Source organism: Urtica dioica, chromosome 12, assembly GCF_054948205.1.
Source record: "Urtica dioica subsp. dioica isolate 48M chromosome 12, U.dioica_male_clone48M_v1_H2, whole genome shotgun sequence".
Taxonomy (NCBI): domain Eukaryota; kingdom Viridiplantae; phylum Streptophyta; class Magnoliopsida; order Rosales; family Urticaceae; genus Urtica; species Urtica dioica.
In genome coordinates this window covers 19,219,026-19,237,643 of record NC_142767.1, presented here as the reverse complement: position 1 = coordinate 19,237,643, position 18,618 = coordinate 19,219,026, and the positions used below count along the sequence as shown (strand labels likewise).

The window sequence follows — 18,618 nt, the reverse complement described above, 5'->3', positions numbered from 1 at the left end:
CGATTTCTCAAGCTCGCAGGTAAATCTAGTAACATGTCCTTTGATTAATGTATCACCATTGTTTATTCATCATGTTCTTGAATTCATGTACCAGATTGTTTACACTCCACTTCGCTCATCCACTGTGGCGGCGAAAGGAAGAGTTGTCAAAAGTCATGAAAAAAAATCAATGAAATCCACTGTGGCGGCGAAAGAAGCCTCGAAGGTGCCACCGACGAGTACTGACCAGACGAGTACTGACAAGCATTCCCAGGTAAATATCACACGACTTTTGACTATATTCATGTCAATAAAAACTTGTGTTTATGACATTCATGTCAATAAACAACCAGTGTTTATTGACATTCATGTCAATAAAAACCTGTAATTATTGACATGAATGTCAATAAAAACCTGTGTTTATTGACATGAATGTCAATAATTACAGGTTTTTATTGACATGAATGTCAATAAACACTGGTTGTTTATTGACATGAATGTCAATAATGTCAATAAAGACATGTTTTTATTGACGTGAATGTCAATAAACACAGGTTGTTATTGACATGAATGTCAATAAGAACCTGTGTTTATTGACATGAATGTCAAATAAAATTTGTGTATATTGAAATGTTTTTTCATTCTATTAGGAGCGGTTGCATGCTTTGGAGAATCAAATGGCTAGTGTAAAGTCTGATTTGAAGGACATATATGGCAAAATTGACGAGTTAAGCCAATATGTCAAGGGCCTTGATGAAAAGATCCAATTGATCTTTCCAAAGAATAAGGACCCACGAGATTATGACGAGAGAGGACCAACAACACATGATGACGAGAAAGGAGAGACACATGAAGAAGAGAAAGAAAGAGAGCAAGAAGATGATGACACTCAAGCCAGCGATGGAGATAGGGAGAACAAAGAGAAGCGGGTATACGGAGAGAACGACATTTTTACTCAATCTCAGGTAGTCATTTTTACTCAACATTCCAAATTTATTTATTTATTAATTTATTTATGTTTGTTTATTCAATTCCAGGTAGTTGTTTATGGAGAATGGGGTTTTTTGAACCATACTTCACAAGAACTGAGAGATATGGAAGTGGAAGAAGAGGCCGACATGTACGATGACGATGTAGTTGTTACCCAGGATATTGTAGACCGGGTCAAAGAGCAAGCTATCATCATTTCCGATTCGCCGGAAAAACATCGGATCCGGAGGCCCCCGGCAACATACACTCCTACACCGAAGTCACGGCCATATGTTCTTTTCACCACCGGCCCGAAGAAAATGCCCTCTCCTTATCCACTCTCGGATCCAACGGCACCGCCTTCCGTTGATGATGTTGATGTGATGACCAAGTGGTTGGAAGTTGGTCTAAAACCCGGATACAAGAAGACAAATGTCAAGATTAAATACAATGACTTTGAAGAGTCGTTGTCTCCATCTTGGGACTTCCGGGACGTATGCATTAGCTCAAAGACATGGTTTTACACCTTGTGGACGGCAGATGAATGGCTGACCGATGAGGTACCATAATTCATGTGAATAAGTCATAAGATTTATTTATGAGCATATCAATAAAAGAAGTGTTTATTGACATGAAATCTGATTTATTTCTATTCATGTCAATAAATAATCTGATTTATATCTATTCATGTCAATAAATCATCTGAGTTCTATTTGATTGCAGCACATGAGTGTACTATTCTACTACCTTAGGAAGAAGAGGAAGTACACGGAAGTCAGCCATGCATACACGACCACCAACACGCATTTCACCAAATATGTCGAAGAACTACACAACGAATGGAAATCTTGTGAGAATCCCGACAAGTTTGACTGGTCCAAGCAATCAACTGCGCAGAAGATCGTTTTAGGGATGAAATCAGCAGGGAATTGCGTTTGTCCATGGGTAGATGTGGGTATTATTTACGTCCCGTTTCACTCAAAGGATCATTGGATTCTTTTGGTTATCTCCCTCCCCGCCAAGTCAATCACTGTTTATGACTCATTGAGCTATCGAAAGGGAACGAGAGATAGTATAGCCGGTTTGGCTGAATTCCTTCCCATCATGCTAGGCTCAATTGGTGCGTTTGGAAGCTTAAAAATTGAGGATCAGACTTCTGAGCCATTCAAAATTATATTCGCCGATGATATGCCTCAACAACATAACGGGTAGGGATTGTAAATGTCTACTTTTACATAGTAATTATATTTTTAAATTTAATATTGTGTATTATGTTGACAGCGGAGACTGCGGGATGTTTGTCATTAAGACCGCAGAGTTCTTGATGCACGGGCTTCCATTGACGGATTTGAAGCAAGATGACATGGTCATGTACCGTCAAAAGCTAGTGATCGATCTTTATAGGCACGGCAGTTTGAAGCAAGAGAATAGATGCATGTCCGACATTGATGTATGATGTGTTGTATTAGCTGACATTGATATGTATGTTTTTATTTTGCTATCCCACAACTATGATATTAGGTAGGATTTGACTGAACAGGTATGGTAGTTACATGTGGGTAACCTTTTGTATGTTGTATTATGAGAAGTGTTCAGGTACACTATTTAATGTCTGAACAGGTATGGTAGTTACATGTGGGTATGTTATTTTGATATTTACTGAGGTTTATTGAGATCATATTTACTGATGTGTTTAGGTATGGTAGTTATTGAGATCATTGTCTATAAAAATTATTATTTATTGACAGGTTTTATTGACAATAAAACTGAGGTTTTATTGACATCATTGTCAATAAAACTGAGGATTTATTGACATCATTGTCAATAAAACTGAGGATTTATTGACATCATTGTCAATAAAACTGTTGGTTTTAAGAGAAGTAGAAGAATTTCATATTCACAAAAGACGACATCCATAATTATAAACTATTAGATCATATTCAGAATTACAAAATGGTTACAACATTAAATTAAAACTTATTCAACGACTGCTTCTCTGAGACAAAGGAACGGGATCATCACATGTCTTTCTATTGTGTCCTTCTTTGCCGCACCTGCTACATTTACGCCCACTAGGCACTTCACCTTGGGATAGTATCCTTCTCTTCTTAGGTCTACCTGCCGGACGGCTGTTGAAGTGAGGAGGAAGTAATTTGAATTGTTTAACTTCAACAGGAATGTCCCATGCTTTAGCACTGCCATGGGGGTGGATGACACCTAAATAACACCCTTTCCAGTACTCGGTGGTATAATAGGCAGAACAAAAGTCCACAGGTGGAAGGTTACGAATATGACATGCCGCAATCGCATGAGCGCATACAAAACTATCTGTTTGAAATTCTAAACATGAGCATGTTTTATGCTGCAAATTCACAGCCCATCTCTCTCCATCTTTATCTAAAACCTCAAACTCGAAAACAGAAGAAGGTCTCACCTACAATGAACAAGTATTTATTGTCAATAAAAAGTCACAGTGAGTTATTGAAACATAATTAATTCCTGTTCTTTTTTTATTTATATTAATGTCAATAAACATTGGAACTTATTTGTATTAATGTCAATAAAAAGTCACAGTGAGTTATTGAAAAATAATTAATTCCTGTTCTTTTTTTATTTATATTAATGTCAATAAATCTTGGAACTTATTTATATTAATGTCAATAAAAAGTCACAGTGAGTTATTGAAACATAATTAATTCCTGTTCTTTTTTTATTTATATTAATGTCAATAAATCTTGGAACTTATTTATATTAATGTCAATAAAAAGTCACAGTGAGTTATTGAAACATAATTAATTAATGGGATTCCTGTTCTTTTTTTTAGAAAGAGCATATTACATTAGTATAGATCTTACCAGCATTAAAGTAGAAAGAGCATGAGAGTCATCCATTCGCTTTTGAAATTTTGGAGTGAGCACCTTCGTTGAAGCCGTTGCTAATTCTCTTCGGTCGTAGAACCACTTTTGCATTCTCTCTCTCAACCAATCAATCAACTTCGAAATTGGAAAATCTCTAGCTTTGGAGTCCATTGCATTCATAGACTCGGCATTGTTTGAGGTCATGATTGAGTACCTTGTATTGGTAATGTAGCAACGAGCCCATTTTTCATGTCTCACTTCATTCTCAAGGTATTGTCGAATTTCAATATTTTCCCGGTCGATCATGCGCATATACTTTTCAAATTCCATACGAGTATATGCCTTTGCTGCACCATAAAACTTCCAGTTGAAACTCTTGGTGAGACCCTTGAAATTGTTCTTCACGTTTCCAAGAAGATGATGCGCGCAATACCCATGTCCCGAATTTGGAAAAACCTTTGCCACAGCGTTACATATTCCATTGTTCCTGTCAGATACAATGACTTGACGTGGCATCTCCCCTATCGCTGCCTTTAACGTGCTCAAAAAATTCAACCATGACTCATTCGATTCAGAGTCTCCAACACCGAAGGCGAGGGGAAAACATTGTTCATTTGCATCCATCGCTACCGCTGTAAACAAAGTTCCACGATGATAGTTCTTCAAGAACGTAGCGTCGATAATGATGATAGGCCGACAAAACTTCCATCCTCTTATGAAGGGACTAAGAGACATAAAAAAATTTATAAATCTGTGTTCACGGTCAGCAGTAAGCTCCAGAACAGACCCTGGATTTATTGTCTCAATCATATACTTTAAGGTGGGCAGAAATGCGTACGACTCAGTGTCAGTTCCGTATAACAACCCAAGGGCCTTTTCTTTTGCTCTCCAAGCCTTCTTATACGTCATACGAACTCCATAATCTGTCTCCATGTAACCAAGGATTTCTTTCGGTTTACAATTCATTTGTCGAGGATCTACAAACTTGTGTTTCACAACATCTCCTGTGAATAGCGCCGTGGCTTTTGGATTCTTTCTAGACTCTACGGAACATGTATGCTCAGAATCAAACCTATATTAAGAATAAATGAATGTCAGTTGATAGATCACAAACCTATAACATAGATTGTTAATAAATCACAGTATTTATTTACATTGAAGTCAATAAATCACAGTGTTTATTGACATTGAAGTCAATAAATCACAGTGTTTATTGATATCAAAGTCAATAAATCACAGTATTTGTTGAATTTAATGTCAATAAATACTGTGCATTAAGGTTCGTGAATATAACTAAATAATGATGTAAAAAAGAGAAAGATAGGGAGAAACACATACCTCCTAATCTGAAAAACCTCGGTCTCCCTTAATCTAACCGCACGAATTGCCCACACACAATTGTCACCCGGGCAAACGACGTGGAGATACTTCTTACAAGAACTCTTTGTCGTGAATGCAAAGTGGTTACTTATCGCATACATGTTCAAATGCTTCTTCAAGGCCTGTTTGGTAGCGTATAGAGCTCCTAGCTCGACTCTGATAGGCGAGTTCAAATCCATCACTTCATTCTCCCCAATGTGCTCACGACCAATCCTGGACGGTTTGGTAGGGGGCTGTGGAGGTCGTTGTGTCGAGGGAGTGGGTTGAGAGGGTCCTTGTGTAGATGAATGAGGTTGTGGAGATGGTTTATGTGTCGGTGGAGTTGGCTGTGACGGTCTCTGTGGCGGGGAAGGGGGCTGTGATGCCAACGCACGCGGCTGTTCAAATGTGTATTCTTCCAATCCAATTGTGGACGGAGATGCAAACTCTTCAAATCGAGACTCCCCCTTCATTGGACTTAATTCTAGGCGAGACGAGGACGGCTGATTTGCTGCCTCATCGGGCGTTAGCTTAACTATCTCAATAACAAGATGATAATTTGACATGGAAAGGTCTCGGCTCCTCAAATACAAGTAACTTTTGACGTGGCTATCGTTTGTAATCTTTATTGGCAATGCCGAAAATGGTGTCTCATATTTGACCACAATGGAATGAGTGGACGGTAAGAGCCCCATCTCAGCGTACAAGGCGTCCATGAGATGGTGGTATTCAAAACCATCCGAAAGCACAAGTACAAACGATGCACCCTCTTTGTATACACATGGTTTCACCCATGTACCACTATGCTTGACATACACTAAAATATCACCCATTACTGCATAAAAGAGTGTAATCGGGATGTTAATTTCATATTTTAAACGTTTAAAATTCCTTTATAAATATTTAAAATCATAACAAAAAAAATTAAAAAACTGTGAAGATTTATTGACATTGATGTCAATAAAAATGTATTTTTATTGACATTGATGTCAATAAATCTTCAAAGGATTTTCCCAGAACCGTTGAAGATTTATTGACATTAATGTCAATAAAAATGCAACAATGTCAATAAATCTTCAACGATTCTCAGAAATTTTAAGAAATTTTTCCAGATTTTCCAACCTTCGAAGAATCGTTCTTTCATTGTTTTTTTAACTTCAAAGACCACAAAAACTCTTTTTTTTTCATGAAAACCATTAAACCCTAATCAAAGTGACGAACTTTTTTCATGATGAAGCTTTTCCATAATCAAAGTGACGAAATTTTTCCAGATTTTCCAACCTTCGAAGAATCGTTCTTTCATTGTTTTTTTAACTTCAAAGACCACAAAAACTCTTTTTTTTCATGAAAACCATTAAACCCTAATCAAAGTGACGAACTTTTTTCATGATGAAGCTTTTCCATAATCAAAGTGACGAACTTTTTTCATGATGAAGCTTTTCCATACCTTTTTTCCACGAGCATGAAGCCAGTGGAAAACGAGTTCAAGATGAGAGCAGAGAGAGAAACGAGATGAGAGACACGGGTTGATAGAGAGAGACGAACATGAAAACAGAGGAAGACAGAGTACACACGCGAGAGAGAGAGGAAGAGAGAGAGAAGTCTGACTAAAATAAAAAGTAATCTCATTTGTAACAGAAGTCAAATACTCCAATAAAATAAAAATAAAACAAAGTGGGGTTATTTTTGTACTTTAGGAAAATAGGTAGTCATAGTTTAGGATAAAATTAGACTTATTTGATTTTGGTCCTAAATTATTGTAGAAGTCATAGTTTAGGAATAATCCCTTCATGCTTGTCTTTCTTAAACAAATGGCAAAACTAAATTCTCAATGAACCATTTCCGACATCATGAAAGAAAAAATGGTTGCATGGAATGAAAACACTGTTTTGGATTTGGAATGAAAATTACTCTTGGCATGAATGACACATCTTGAGAGCTCAAATGATGCTCAATCATAACTCTTTATCTTTTGCTGCCATTCAACTTTAAAACTGTCACACTTGTTCCATACTTGATTAAATAATTTAGGCCTCACCTCATCTAATTTCCCTGAGACTAAATTGTATGAGAGTCATAAAAAAAAATGTATAAGATAAGTTATTAAAAAAAAAATAGAACTTTATAAGTTACCACCTTTTTTATTATTTTTTTTTTCTTGCTTAAGTTTTGCTATCAATGGTCCCTCGTTGTAAATGAGCGTTTACATTTCAAGGGCCTAGATCGATTGTGACTAATACATATATAATGTCTGGAGATATTAAAGGGGGTACAATCATCTGTGAAGCTCGGTGAAATAATTGGTACATATTTGATAGTAGTTCGTTGTCTCGAATAATTCGATTAATTTGGTTGGTGAAATTTATAATTTCGATTTATTGCATCTGTATGTATATCCAGTTTCACCCGTTGTAATAACTGGATGCTATTGCCAAAATGCCCAGTCCAGGCAGCGTAGTCCCAATTCAAGCAATCAATTAAGAAGCAATGGGCCTACTTAAATGAATTGGGCTTTATGTCCATAGAATAGTCCAACTATTTTCTAGGGTTATAAATTTATCTATATAATATAATAAGAGGAATTGCCTAAGGCTACCACCATTTGATAAGTTTTTTCCAATTTTCCACCAAAAGTTTAATTTGACCAAAAATACTACTAAACCACTTGTAAAAATATAATTTATCCCTAAAAAATTGATGTCAACAATTTGTCATTGTTGATATAGATGTCAATAATAGATGTCAATTGTTGACATCTATGTCAATAAACAAAGAATCCAAAACTCACAGATGTTAACAATAGATGTCAATTGTTGACATCATGTTGAGAGCAAAATTGTATTTGTATAAATGACTTACTAATATTTTTTGCCAAATTAAGCTTTTGGTGAAAAATCGGAAAAAAAAAACTTATCAAATGGTGGTAACTGAGTCAATTTCTCATATCATAGTGCTATGAAAATACACAATGCTTTCAACTCTTTGAATCTCACCGAGAATCGCATGTCCGAGTTTAGGACTAATGGCTTGAGGACTTTCTTTTTTCTTTTTCCCGGAATGTTTATGTTTCTTGGTTGGCTCGGGCTTGAGGAATTGAGGCGAATTTTCCTTATGATGACATACATGACGGAGGAGGAGACGAGTTTTTGGGGAGATGAGTCGCTAGAAATTGAGGACGAAGGCGGCGAGGACGAGAAATTGGCGGGTTGGGATGGGATTCTAGCGAGAAGAGGAAGGTTGAGAAATTGATGGAAGACTAATTGGCGAAAGTATTGTGATATGGGTTTTTATTTTATCTCTACTCTTGACAAACTAATTTTGATATGAATTAGAATGATACCAACATACTTACCAAATTAATGATAGAGATAGAGAATAAATTTGGAGTTATTTAACTACGATATATGTTGATATTAGTCCTTGAAAATCATGCAATATATTTGGATAACCATTTGTTGACTTATTCATATGATTATTTCTTCAAATAAATCGAGATTGTATTAAGGATATTTCCGATATAAAAATATTAGCGGAAACATCACCTCAGCGAAATTGTAAATAACATGCTTGCTTGGTAAACTAATGAACATAATTTCCACTAAATTTGATTTTTTGTATTGTTGCTTTATTGATGTCTTTTTTCGTGTGCAGGATTGAAATTAAGCTGCAATTTTGTATGAACGCGTTACACCAACATGGTTTGTATCAAATGCTGGGAAGAGAAGAGAATCGATGTTATAAAAATATATGGTATATGATTTTGTTGTAGTTCTTAAAATGTGAATAAAACTACTCTATTAAACGTGATGGTCTTCTCTTCAGAAGAAGAAGGCTTGTTTGTATACCAATCTCCGACAAATTATTAAAAAAAAAAAAAAAAAACCCCAATGTCTCACACGCCGATCCGAACTTCCAAACAAAACAAAATAAAAGAAAATCGATGATGGTCGCGGCGGCCCTGAAACTCTCGTATCGCGCCGCCGTCCCTCGCCTCTTACACACCGCCACCCCCTCCGACTCCGCCGCGGCGGCTGAGATCCTGGCCGTCCTCGACGCCTCTCCCGCCGCCGCGGCCTTCGATCTCGCCCTCCCCCGGCTCTCCCGCGCCGTCGCCGCCGCCGTGGTCCAGCGCCAGCCAGACCGCGCCTTAGGGTTCCGCTTCTTCGTGTGGGCCTCTCAGTGGCCCAGGCTCCGCAGCAAGCCTTGCGCCGCCGTCGTGATGGGCCTCATCGCCGCCGACGACGCCGGCCCCGACCTCTACTGGGCCGCCCTGGAGCGGGCCCGCGAGGCCGGCCTCTCTCTGGACTCGTACCCCTTTTGGGTGATGATAAAGGCCCTTTGGAACGCCGGGCTTGACGACAAGGCCGTCGAGTCTTTTTCCAGGATGAAAGACTTCCCTTGCGTCCCCGACTTGGCCACCTACAATTCCATTCTCTCTCTCACGGTTCAGAAACAGGTTTTCTCGGTCGCTTTGGCTGTGTACAACGAGATGCTGAAGCTGAACGTCGCGCCGGATTTGACCACTTACAACGTCCTTCTCGGCGGGCTCTGCAAGTCGATGAGGATCAAGGACGCGCTCCAGATGCTCGACGAAATGTCCCGCAGAGGGTTCGTGCCCGACACGGTGACTCACAACATTTTGATCGACGGGCTTTGCCGGGCCGACAAGGTGGACCAGGCCCGGGGGCTTTTCGACATCGCGGAGGCTCGGAACCAGGTGACCCACACCGCGATGCTCAACGGGTACTGCCGGACGGGGCGGATCGAGGAGGCTTACGCGTTCCTCAAGGCCTCGAAGAGGGACCGGGGGTTCTCGATGGACCTCGAGTCCTACAGCTGCCTGATCGACGGGCTGTTCCGGGCCCGGAGGTTCGACGAGGCCCACGGGTGGTACAGGAAGATGGTCGAGTCGGGGATAGCCCCGGACGTGGTCCTCTACAGCATCATGATCCGGGGATTGGCGGGTTCGGGCCGGGTCGGGGACGCTCTGGACCTCCTGAACCAGATGGGGCTCCGCGGGGTGGCTCCGAACGCGTACTGCCACGGCGCGGTGGTGAAGGGGCTTTGCGAGGCGGGGCTCGTGGACAAGGCTCGCTCGATCCACGCGGACCGCCGCGACCTCGCCAACACCTACACTTACACCGTCCTCTTGGACGCCGTGTGCAAAAAAGGGCTCGTGGGCGAGGCCGAGGAGATCTTCGCGGAGATGGAAAAGAGATCGGGGAATTGCGTCCCCTCGGTGGTGACCTTCAACGCCCTCATCCGCGGCCTCTGCAAGGCCAACGAGCTCGACAAAGCCCACATGCTTTTCTACAAGATGGAGGTCGGAAAAGCTCCGTCGATATTCCTCCGCCTCTCCCGGGCCGGGCCGGGCCTCGCCTCCTCCGTCGAGAAGCTCATCGCCTCCGGGCAGATCCACAAGGCCTACCGCCTCGTGGCCCGCGCGAACCAGACCGGCGAATCGTCGCCCGACACCTGGACGTACAACACGCTCATCGACGGGCTTTGCAAGTCCGGCGGCGGGGTCAACGCCGCGATCAGGCTCTTCAAAGACATGCAGTCGAAAGGGCTCGCGCCCGACTCCGTCACGTACGGGACGCTCATCGAGGGTCTCCAGAGAGCCGACCGGGAAGAGGACGCTTTCAAGCTTTACAGCCAGATGACGAGGAACGGGCTCGCGCCGAAGCCCGACCTCGTCACTCAGCTGATGATCTGGTCTTGCCGGAGGGGAAAATTCGCTCTGGCGTTCGGCGTCTGGATCGGGTTCTTGGGGACCCGGCCGGGGAAAGACGGAGAAGTCGTCGACGCCGCTGCCGAGGATTTCAAGAGGAATCGGGTAGAGAAGGCGATCCGGGGACTCCTCAAAATGGACCTGAAATCGAACGAGGACTTGGATTCGGGTCCGTACGTGACTTTCCTCATCGGGTACTGCGAGGCGGGAAAGTGCGACGCCGCGCTGATGGTTTTCGCGGCTCTCCGGGACCACGGCGTGGATGTCACTCCGGCGAGCTGCGTGAAGTTGATCTACGCTCTCTGTTCGGAGGCCAGGCTGGACTTGGCCGTGAACGTTTTCCTTTACGCCCTCGAGAAGGGCTTTTTGATACGGAAAGCTTGTAACCACCTGATCAAGTGTCTTCTCTGCGATCGGAGTAAAAACAGTATCACTGTCGATCTCATGAGGAGGATAGAGTCCTCCGAGCTCGGCGTTGATGGCTATCTGTACCCGACTACGAAGCTTCTTCTGGGCTATCGCATCAGACCCTCGTGATTTGAAATTGAATTTGCCTTTGAAACTTCTTGAGTTATTGCCAAGTCATTGTTCTTATCTGATGTCAAAATGATGTTGAGATAAGCTCATTATTACTCGAGGTCAACAGACAGGCGATTTCGATTATCCGGAACGGTGAATTTCTGGTTTGTGCCGGGTTCTCGAGATACTTGTACATGGCGATTGAGCTTGAATGGGCCACATTTTTTGTAAAACCAATTTTTTTTTTAGGATTAGGTTGGCAGTGATAATCCAGTTTTGCCATTAGTTGGAACCTAAATTCTGTAATAACGTCCACTGATTTCTGTGGTCAATAAACAATTATTTATTTATTGCCCCATGACATTGGTTTGTTGCATAATAAGGAAGAGAGTTTGTGAGTTTGAGCCTTGACATTTAAGGTAAACATTTAATTGTTAAGTGCCTATTCACTGTCGTGACTATTTGTAATCCAATAAGATTACTTTCAGCGTATTGAGTGCTTATATTGCTCTGTTATATTCGTTCGTAAATTATTTCGTTGTGCAGTTGAATCTCAGAGTCCATTCGGACAGAGAACGGCCGTTCTATGTCTAAAGGCTCGTTCAACACCGAAGAAGTATCCTCGTGTTCCAGGTACACCCGAGTAATTTTGATTTTTGAGAAGGTTTTATGTTGATGTTCGGGCCTATTGTCAGAATGAGAAAAAAAAAAAAAAAATCCGTTTTCATTTCGTTCACGATTTGCGAAATGAAGGAAGAAAAAAAAGGCAAAAAGGAAGAAGACAAAAGTACCATTTTTAATTGAAAGAATATGGGGCATAGATGAAGGCATTGTTCGACTCCAAGAAAGTGGGATAAACCAAAACTCTCTCTTAATTATCATCACTTGGTTAAACTTTCTGATCATTGAAATCAAAGGATATGTGAAAGCACAGTGATTTGTGGTAAATTAAGGGCGATAACTTGAGTATTCGGCTATTCGGGAGGCGTTTTCACGAATAATGTTGTGAGTTAGTGTTGTTTTGTGCGAATAGTCCTTTGTATGTGAGTTTGATTTATTTGATTGTTTGCAGGTGATACCGAGTCTTGAACAATAGGTTGTTAGAGGAGTTACTCCAGGAATGGGATTGGAATCACAAGCTTTTCTGTGCTTCTTCGATTCTCTTAACAATCAGCCTCCTTTCTTAACAATAGTCCTACGAGGCCATTTCTCCGGCGATCAAGATCGGGACAAATCCGGGAGGAGGTAGAGGAGATATGCACTCATTATTTATCTTCTAGAGAGAAGCACAAAAATGTTATCCTATATTCCTCTACATACTATTTAAGCAATTATGGAAACAAAGCTTAATCATGACCAAAGACTTGAGTATTTTTTTTTTTTCCTTGAGATGCCAGTCACAATGATCAGGAAAACTTGGATTCACATCAATAAACTATTTCTTTTGATGTAGAGTTTTAGTTGTTGGCTTTTGTATATGATTGTCTTTAGCTGTTGATTAAGGGTACGTTTTTACCCAAAATGCCTTCGGTTTGGTGTATTTTTTTACTTGCATTTTTCCATTCAAGTTCATGCTTCCTACGACCTCACTTTGATTTGGTCTTTGATTTTTGTGATAAGCATATCTTCTGAACCATGTCACAAAAGACCCACAACTTTTTTTTTAGCATATTTTCATTCTTACATTACACAATACATCATCAATTACGTTAGACATTCACAAAGAATAAATTACATGCTTCTACCTTATGTTAATATACACTAAAATTGTTGCGCATTATAATTGTGTTTTTTATTTATATTATTATTTATCATGATCGAGTCTTACTCATAATTAGAGGTGAAACTCCATGCTTGTCTTTCTTAAACAAATGGCAAAACTAAATTCTCAATGAACCATTTCCGACATCATGAAAGAAAAAATGGTTGCATGGAATGAAAACAGTCTTGGATTTGGAATGAAAATTACTCTTGGCATGAATGACACATCTTGAGAGCTCAAATGATGCTCAATCATATCTCTTTATCTTTTGCTGCCATTCAACTTTAAAACTGTCACATTTGTTCAATACTTGATTAAATAATATAGGCCTCACCTCATCTAATTTCCCTGAGACTAAATTGTATGAATAGATAAGTTATTGAAAAAAATAGAACCTTATAAATTACCACCTTTTTTATTATTATTTTTTTTTCCTTGCTTAAGTTTTGCTATCAATGTTCCCTTGTTGTAAATTAGCGTTTGCACTTTAAGGGCCTAGATCGATTGTGACTAATACGTATATAATGTCTGGAAATATTAAAGGGGGTACATACATCTGGGAAGCTCGTTGAAATGATTGGTACATATTTGATAGTAGTTCGTTGTCTCGAATAATTCGATTAATTTGGTTGATGAAATTTATAATTTCGATTTATTGCATCTGTATGTATCCAGTTTTACCTGTTGTAATAAGTGGATGTTATTGCCAAAATGCCCAGTCCAAGCAGCATAATCCCAATTCAAGCAATCAATTAAGAAGCAATGGGCCTACTTAAATAAATTGGGCTTTATGTCCATAGAATAGCCCAACAAAAGGAATAAATTGGGCCTACTTAAAAAAAACTACCTTAATAGCGACATGTTAGAAATCTCATATTAAACAGAAAGGAAAACGAATAAATTTATATTATGATGTTATTTTTCATTCTTAATTAATTTTGAGATGAAATATCATGATACCAATCATAAACATATCAAAATTTTAACGCAGACAACAAAAGGCTCTCTTACGCTATTGCTAGCTAGGTATTATAAGAAAATGACACTTAAATAGATTAGCATAATAATAATAATTATAATATATCTAGGGTGGAGATCGATAATCAAGCAAGCAACATTTAGTTTCGTGTGCGGACAAACAAAATATCGCGACTTTTTACGTACGGTTCAGTAAGCACATGTACGTAGCTTTGAAATGAACAATAATTAACCACACAAACATATGCCAAACGATCAATTATGTGGCCTAGCAAACTGTAAAATATAAATTTTTGTAATGTAAAGAACGTGCGAGAGAGAAGGTGGTGAGAAATTAGGATTGTGTACTTAATGGCATACATTTTATGGGCAAGTTGTGGGTCTTCAGATTCTGTTTTGGCATGTTTTGCATCCTCTTGAGGGGACATCACAGCTGTACTAAATGGGTCACTACACTTTTTTTTTTTTTTTTTTACAAATTAATTATAATAGTATATAAATGTATATGTATATGTATAGACTATGATCACACGTATGGTCTTTATATAGTATATATGCGCATATATTTTTTGTGTTTTTCTCTTGACTTTGAATGAATCTTGTATGTTTATGTGTATATGAATCTTCACGTGTGCATGTGTATAGATATGCGTTGGCGAATATTGAAGTTTGAAAGATGGTATATGATTGATTTGGAAACAAATGAGTATGTTATGATTACATTGATAATCCCCTAAAAATGCAATTTATGATGTACACATCATATATGTCGTATGCAACTGTTTGTTATATATAATGATTTATATTAATGAAACAAATTCAGAATCTGTTAAAAAGAAATTGGAGATATTTGGTGGGTATAGTTTGTTGAAAACTTGGAATTGAATGTTATATCTTTGGTGGGTTTTGTCTGTTCAATTTCTTAATTTTTAACCTTTAAAATATTTTAACATTTACATTGTGAACAATCAAAATTCGAATAATCTCCAATAACAAACATATCGCTGATAGGTGTTGTAATATTGATATAAATGATAAAAATTTCACATCAATGGGCCTCTTGTAAGATATAATTAACGTATATAGAATATACATATACATTAATATCGTATATTCAATATATTCTATATTAAGGAATACGTTATGATATAATCTCATAATAATGGTCTATTAAATCAAACGAAATAATATCCAATTAATGTCTCATTTCCGTTTTACTTTGATGGGAAAGAATTCGGGTTATAAATTGAGACCGATCGTTTTGGTCCCTAATCCGATAATCTCATTCATAAAACACACACCATCTAGTTTCGAGATTACCACGGTTTAGAAGAGCAAAACTTCGTTTTCGTGTTCATTGGGACGCCGCCGCCGACGTTCCGAGTCACCGTTAAAGCTCCGACGATTTTCCGATAACAATGGCCGGAGGTAAACGCTTGATCCATTTCGCTTCCGCTTTTGGGTTCATGTTTCTAATCATATATGTTCGGATTAGAGACTATTATTTCTTACATTTGGTATCAGAGCTTTCATAAACCTTTGTCTTGTTTTTGGAAAACTTTTTCATGGAGCTTTTCGGATTCTAATTTTGTGACGTTAAAACACGAATATTTTTTATACGAATCTTTTGGAAAATTGTTTTCTGATTATTTTGGCTTTTGAACCACTTAATTTGGTGCTGTAATGAGGGAGAACGAGTCGGGTCTTTAAACGGGTCTCAACCGGGTTATCTTAACCCGTCTGGAGGTTGAAGACGACTAAAAACGACATGTAGTTTTTTGTTTTACGCTGTTAAAAATATTATTGTCGTTTTTATTCATCATGTCGTTTAAAGCATTATGCTGTCTTGTTTCTAATGTTACGGGCTTGGCTCTTTTGGGCTTTGGTTTGTGTATTTTATTAATTGGGCTTCATTTTTTTTTTTTTTTAACCCATTAAGCTAGTATTCGGTTTTGGCACTGATGTACGAATTGATTGATAAAGCAGAGTTGTTATATTTTATCAATTTTGACTTTAGTAATACATCAATACGGTTATGCTTTTGTTTTTATTCTTACAAATAGCATTACTTTTGATGCTTTTATTTAATCTGTACATGAAATATATTGATTGTTTTATTTAATGTTTTTTAATCGTATATATACATATGCTGCTCTTTTATTTGCTTGATGGAGTTTATATGCAAATTTTAAGTGTTATTGTATACGATGATATTGTGCTAGTTATTTGTGTTGTACACTTTATTATTACCGTTTGTAATATATGTATAACATTTAGCATAATACAGTTACGGTTATATTGTTAGAATCTTATTAAAATAATTATAAGGTCAAGTGATTTATATAATCTTAATTAATTAGAGAGTAGCCACAGCATCTTTAATTAATTTAAGTTATAATTTAGAAATAAAATCACATAAAACAATAGTTGTAGTTAATTATATAATATATTATAAAATATACCCACAGGAAATTTTATAATATTTGTATAATTAATTAGGATAAAATATCAAATTATATTTCCTAATTAACCCACAGGTATTAGGAAAAGGAACATAGTTTGTTAGTTTTATCATAACGTGTGAATCTAATGGAATTAGAATTTCAGCCCACAGGCAAATTTTATGTCTCTAGATTCATTAAGTACATATTTTACATTGGTAAATCATGATATAGTTAATTTCTTCAAAACATAAGTTTAATAAGCATGTTTAATTTCTTTAAATTGCAGCTAGTCAAACTGTTAGTTACTCTGATGTTAAGTGCGATGTTCCCGAACTCAAAGGGGACAACTTTAAGGTTTGGAAAGAAAGAGTTCTCCTTCAGTTGGGATGGATGGATATTGACTATGCCATAAGGAAGCCTGAACCCCCTAAAATCACTGAGAAAAGTACCCCTGATCAGGTTGATCTTTATGAAAAGTGGGAGCGATCTAATCGCCTCTGCGTTATGTTCATAAAGACCAAAGTATCTGCTGGGGTTAGGGGTTCAATTGAGGAATATGACAATGTTCGTCTCTTAATGAAAGCAATTGACGATCAATTTGTCACTTCAGATAAGGCTTTGGCAAGTACTCTCATCATGCAGTTCTCATCCATTAAGCTCACTGGAATAGGAGGTATGCGTGATCATATCATGCGTATGAGGGATATTGCGGCTCAATTAAAGACGCTGGAAGTTGAAATGTCTGAAACCTTTCTGGTTCACTTCATTCTGTGCACTCTGCCCCAACAATATGGTCCATTTAAGATTTCTTATAACACACATAAGGATAAATGGTCAATTAATGAACTCATGACCATGTGTGTTCAAGAGGAGCATAGGTTGGCTATGGAACAGGGTGAGAAAGTGAATCTGACTTTCTCCGAAAGGAAGAAGAAAGATCGTGCCAAAGGCAAAGGCAAGCTCTCTGTCAAACCGGACATTAAGAAAGAGCCAAAGTGTTTCTTTTGCAATAAGAAAGGACACATGAAGAAAGAATGCTCTAAGTTCCAGAATTGGCTTGAGAAGAAAGGTATTCAATTTTCGTTTGTATGTTATGAATCAAATCTAACTGATGTTGGTCATAATACTTGGTGGATTGACTCTGGTTCTACAATCCATGTTTCAAATACCTTGCAGGGATTGCAAAACCTACGGAAGCCAGTGGGAAGTGAGTGCTACATCCTCTCAGGAGGGAGAATGAGCTCACATGTGGAGGCTGTTGGTTCTTGCAATTTGGTTTTGAGTACTGGTTTTATTTTGCATTTGGAAAAGACTTTTTATGTTCCTAGTTTTTCAAGGAATTTAATTTCAGTTTCGAGACTTGTACCTTTTGGTTTTGGCTTTAACTTTTTGGATGATCGTTTTACATTATTAAATAAATCCAAAATTGTTGGTTATGGTACATTGTCTCATGATGGTCTTTATTCTGTTACTTTGCAAAATAATACTGCTTATAACTCTTTGAATGTTACTGCTGGGTTGAAACGTTGTATTATGAATGAAAATTCTTCTCTATTGTGGCACCGGAGATTGGGACATATTTCCATTTTAAGAATCAAGAGGTTGGTGAATGAAGGGGTACTTAGTACTCTTGATTTCACTGACTTCGAGACTTGTGTGGATTGCATAAAGGGAAAGCAAACCAATAAGTCTAAAAAGGGTGCAAAGAGAAGTACTGAATTGTTAGAAATCATACATACTGACATTTGTTGTCCAGACATGGATGCTAGTGGTCCAAAATACTTTATCACTTTCATAGATGATTTCTCACGATATATGTATCTCTATTTACTTCGTTCTAAGGATGAAGCTATAGATGCCTTTAAAGTTTTCAAGGCTGAAGTAGAGTTACAATGCGGTAAGCAAATTAAGATAGTGAGATCAGATAGAGGTGGTGAGTATTATGGTAGATATACAGAGAATGGACAAGCACCTGGGCCATTTGCGAAGTTTCTTCAAGAACATGGGATTGTTGCCCAA

At 38.3% G+C, this 18,618-nt stretch overlaps 4 protein-coding genes and 1 long non-coding RNA gene across 6 annotated transcripts; 4 read left to right on the top strand and 1 right to left on the bottom strand.

Annotated features, from left to right (window-relative positions):
- Window positions 1–835, top strand: LOC149379974 (uncharacterized). The gene is made up of 3 exons (XR_016294089.1): window positions 1–19; window positions 95–253; window positions 630–835. It is a non-coding gene; the product is annotated as an uncharacterized LOC149379974 (long non-coding RNA).
- A 238-nt stretch (window positions 836–1,073) lies between these two features.
- Window positions 1,074–2,607, top strand: LOC149379973 (uncharacterized). The gene is made up of 3 exons (XM_089604085.1): window positions 1,074–1,508; window positions 1,672–2,156; window positions 2,230–2,607. Exons 1-3 carry the CDS (start codon window positions 1,074–1,076, stop codon window positions 2,402–2,404), a joined length of 1,095 nt encoding a protein of 364 aa, XP_089460211.1. The 3' UTR covers window positions 2,405–2,607.
- Window positions 2,608–2,887: 280 nt separating this feature from the next.
- On the bottom strand, window positions 2,888–4,198 carry LOC149379972 (uncharacterized). The gene is made up of 2 exons (XM_089602311.1): window positions 3,804–4,198; window positions 2,888–3,382 (listed from the first exon to the last, which is right to left on the bottom strand). The coding sequence occupies exons 1-2, from the start codon at window positions 4,134–4,136 to the stop codon at window positions 2,930–2,932; spliced, it is 786 nt and encodes a 261-aa protein (XP_089458437.1). The 5' UTR covers window positions 4,137–4,198; the 3' UTR covers window positions 2,888–2,929.
- A 4,508-nt stretch (window positions 4,199–8,706) lies between these two features.
- Window positions 8,707–12,773, top strand: LOC149379971 (Pentatricopeptide repeat (PPR) superfamily protein). 2 transcript variants are annotated; one of them, XR_016294271.1, is made up of 3 exons: window positions 8,707–8,739; window positions 8,817–12,048; window positions 12,488–12,773. XR_016294271.1 is itself a non-coding variant. In XM_089604354.1 (2 exons), the coding sequence occupies exon 2, from the start codon at window positions 9,106–9,108 to the stop codon at window positions 11,431–11,433; it is 2,328 nt and encodes a 775-aa protein (XP_089460480.1). In that variant the 5' UTR covers window positions 8,707–8,739; window positions 8,817–9,105; the 3' UTR covers window positions 11,434–12,386. The 2 variants fall into 2 exon arrangements, 1 of the variants encoding a protein (XP_089460480.1); XM_089604354.1 differs by lacking the exon at window positions 12,488–12,773 and having other exon boundaries at window positions 8,817–12,386.
- Window positions 12,774–15,222: 2,449 nt separating this feature from the next.
- Window positions 15,223–17,831, top strand: LOC149379970 (uncharacterized). Its single transcript, XM_089603603.1, has 3 exons — window positions 15,223–15,583; window positions 16,886–17,668; window positions 17,776–17,831. Exons 1-3 carry the CDS (start codon window positions 15,574–15,576, stop codon window positions 17,808–17,810), a joined length of 828 nt encoding a protein of 275 aa, XP_089459729.1. The 5' UTR covers window positions 15,223–15,573; the 3' UTR covers window positions 17,811–17,831.
- Window positions 17,832–18,618: the final 787 nt, after the last annotated feature.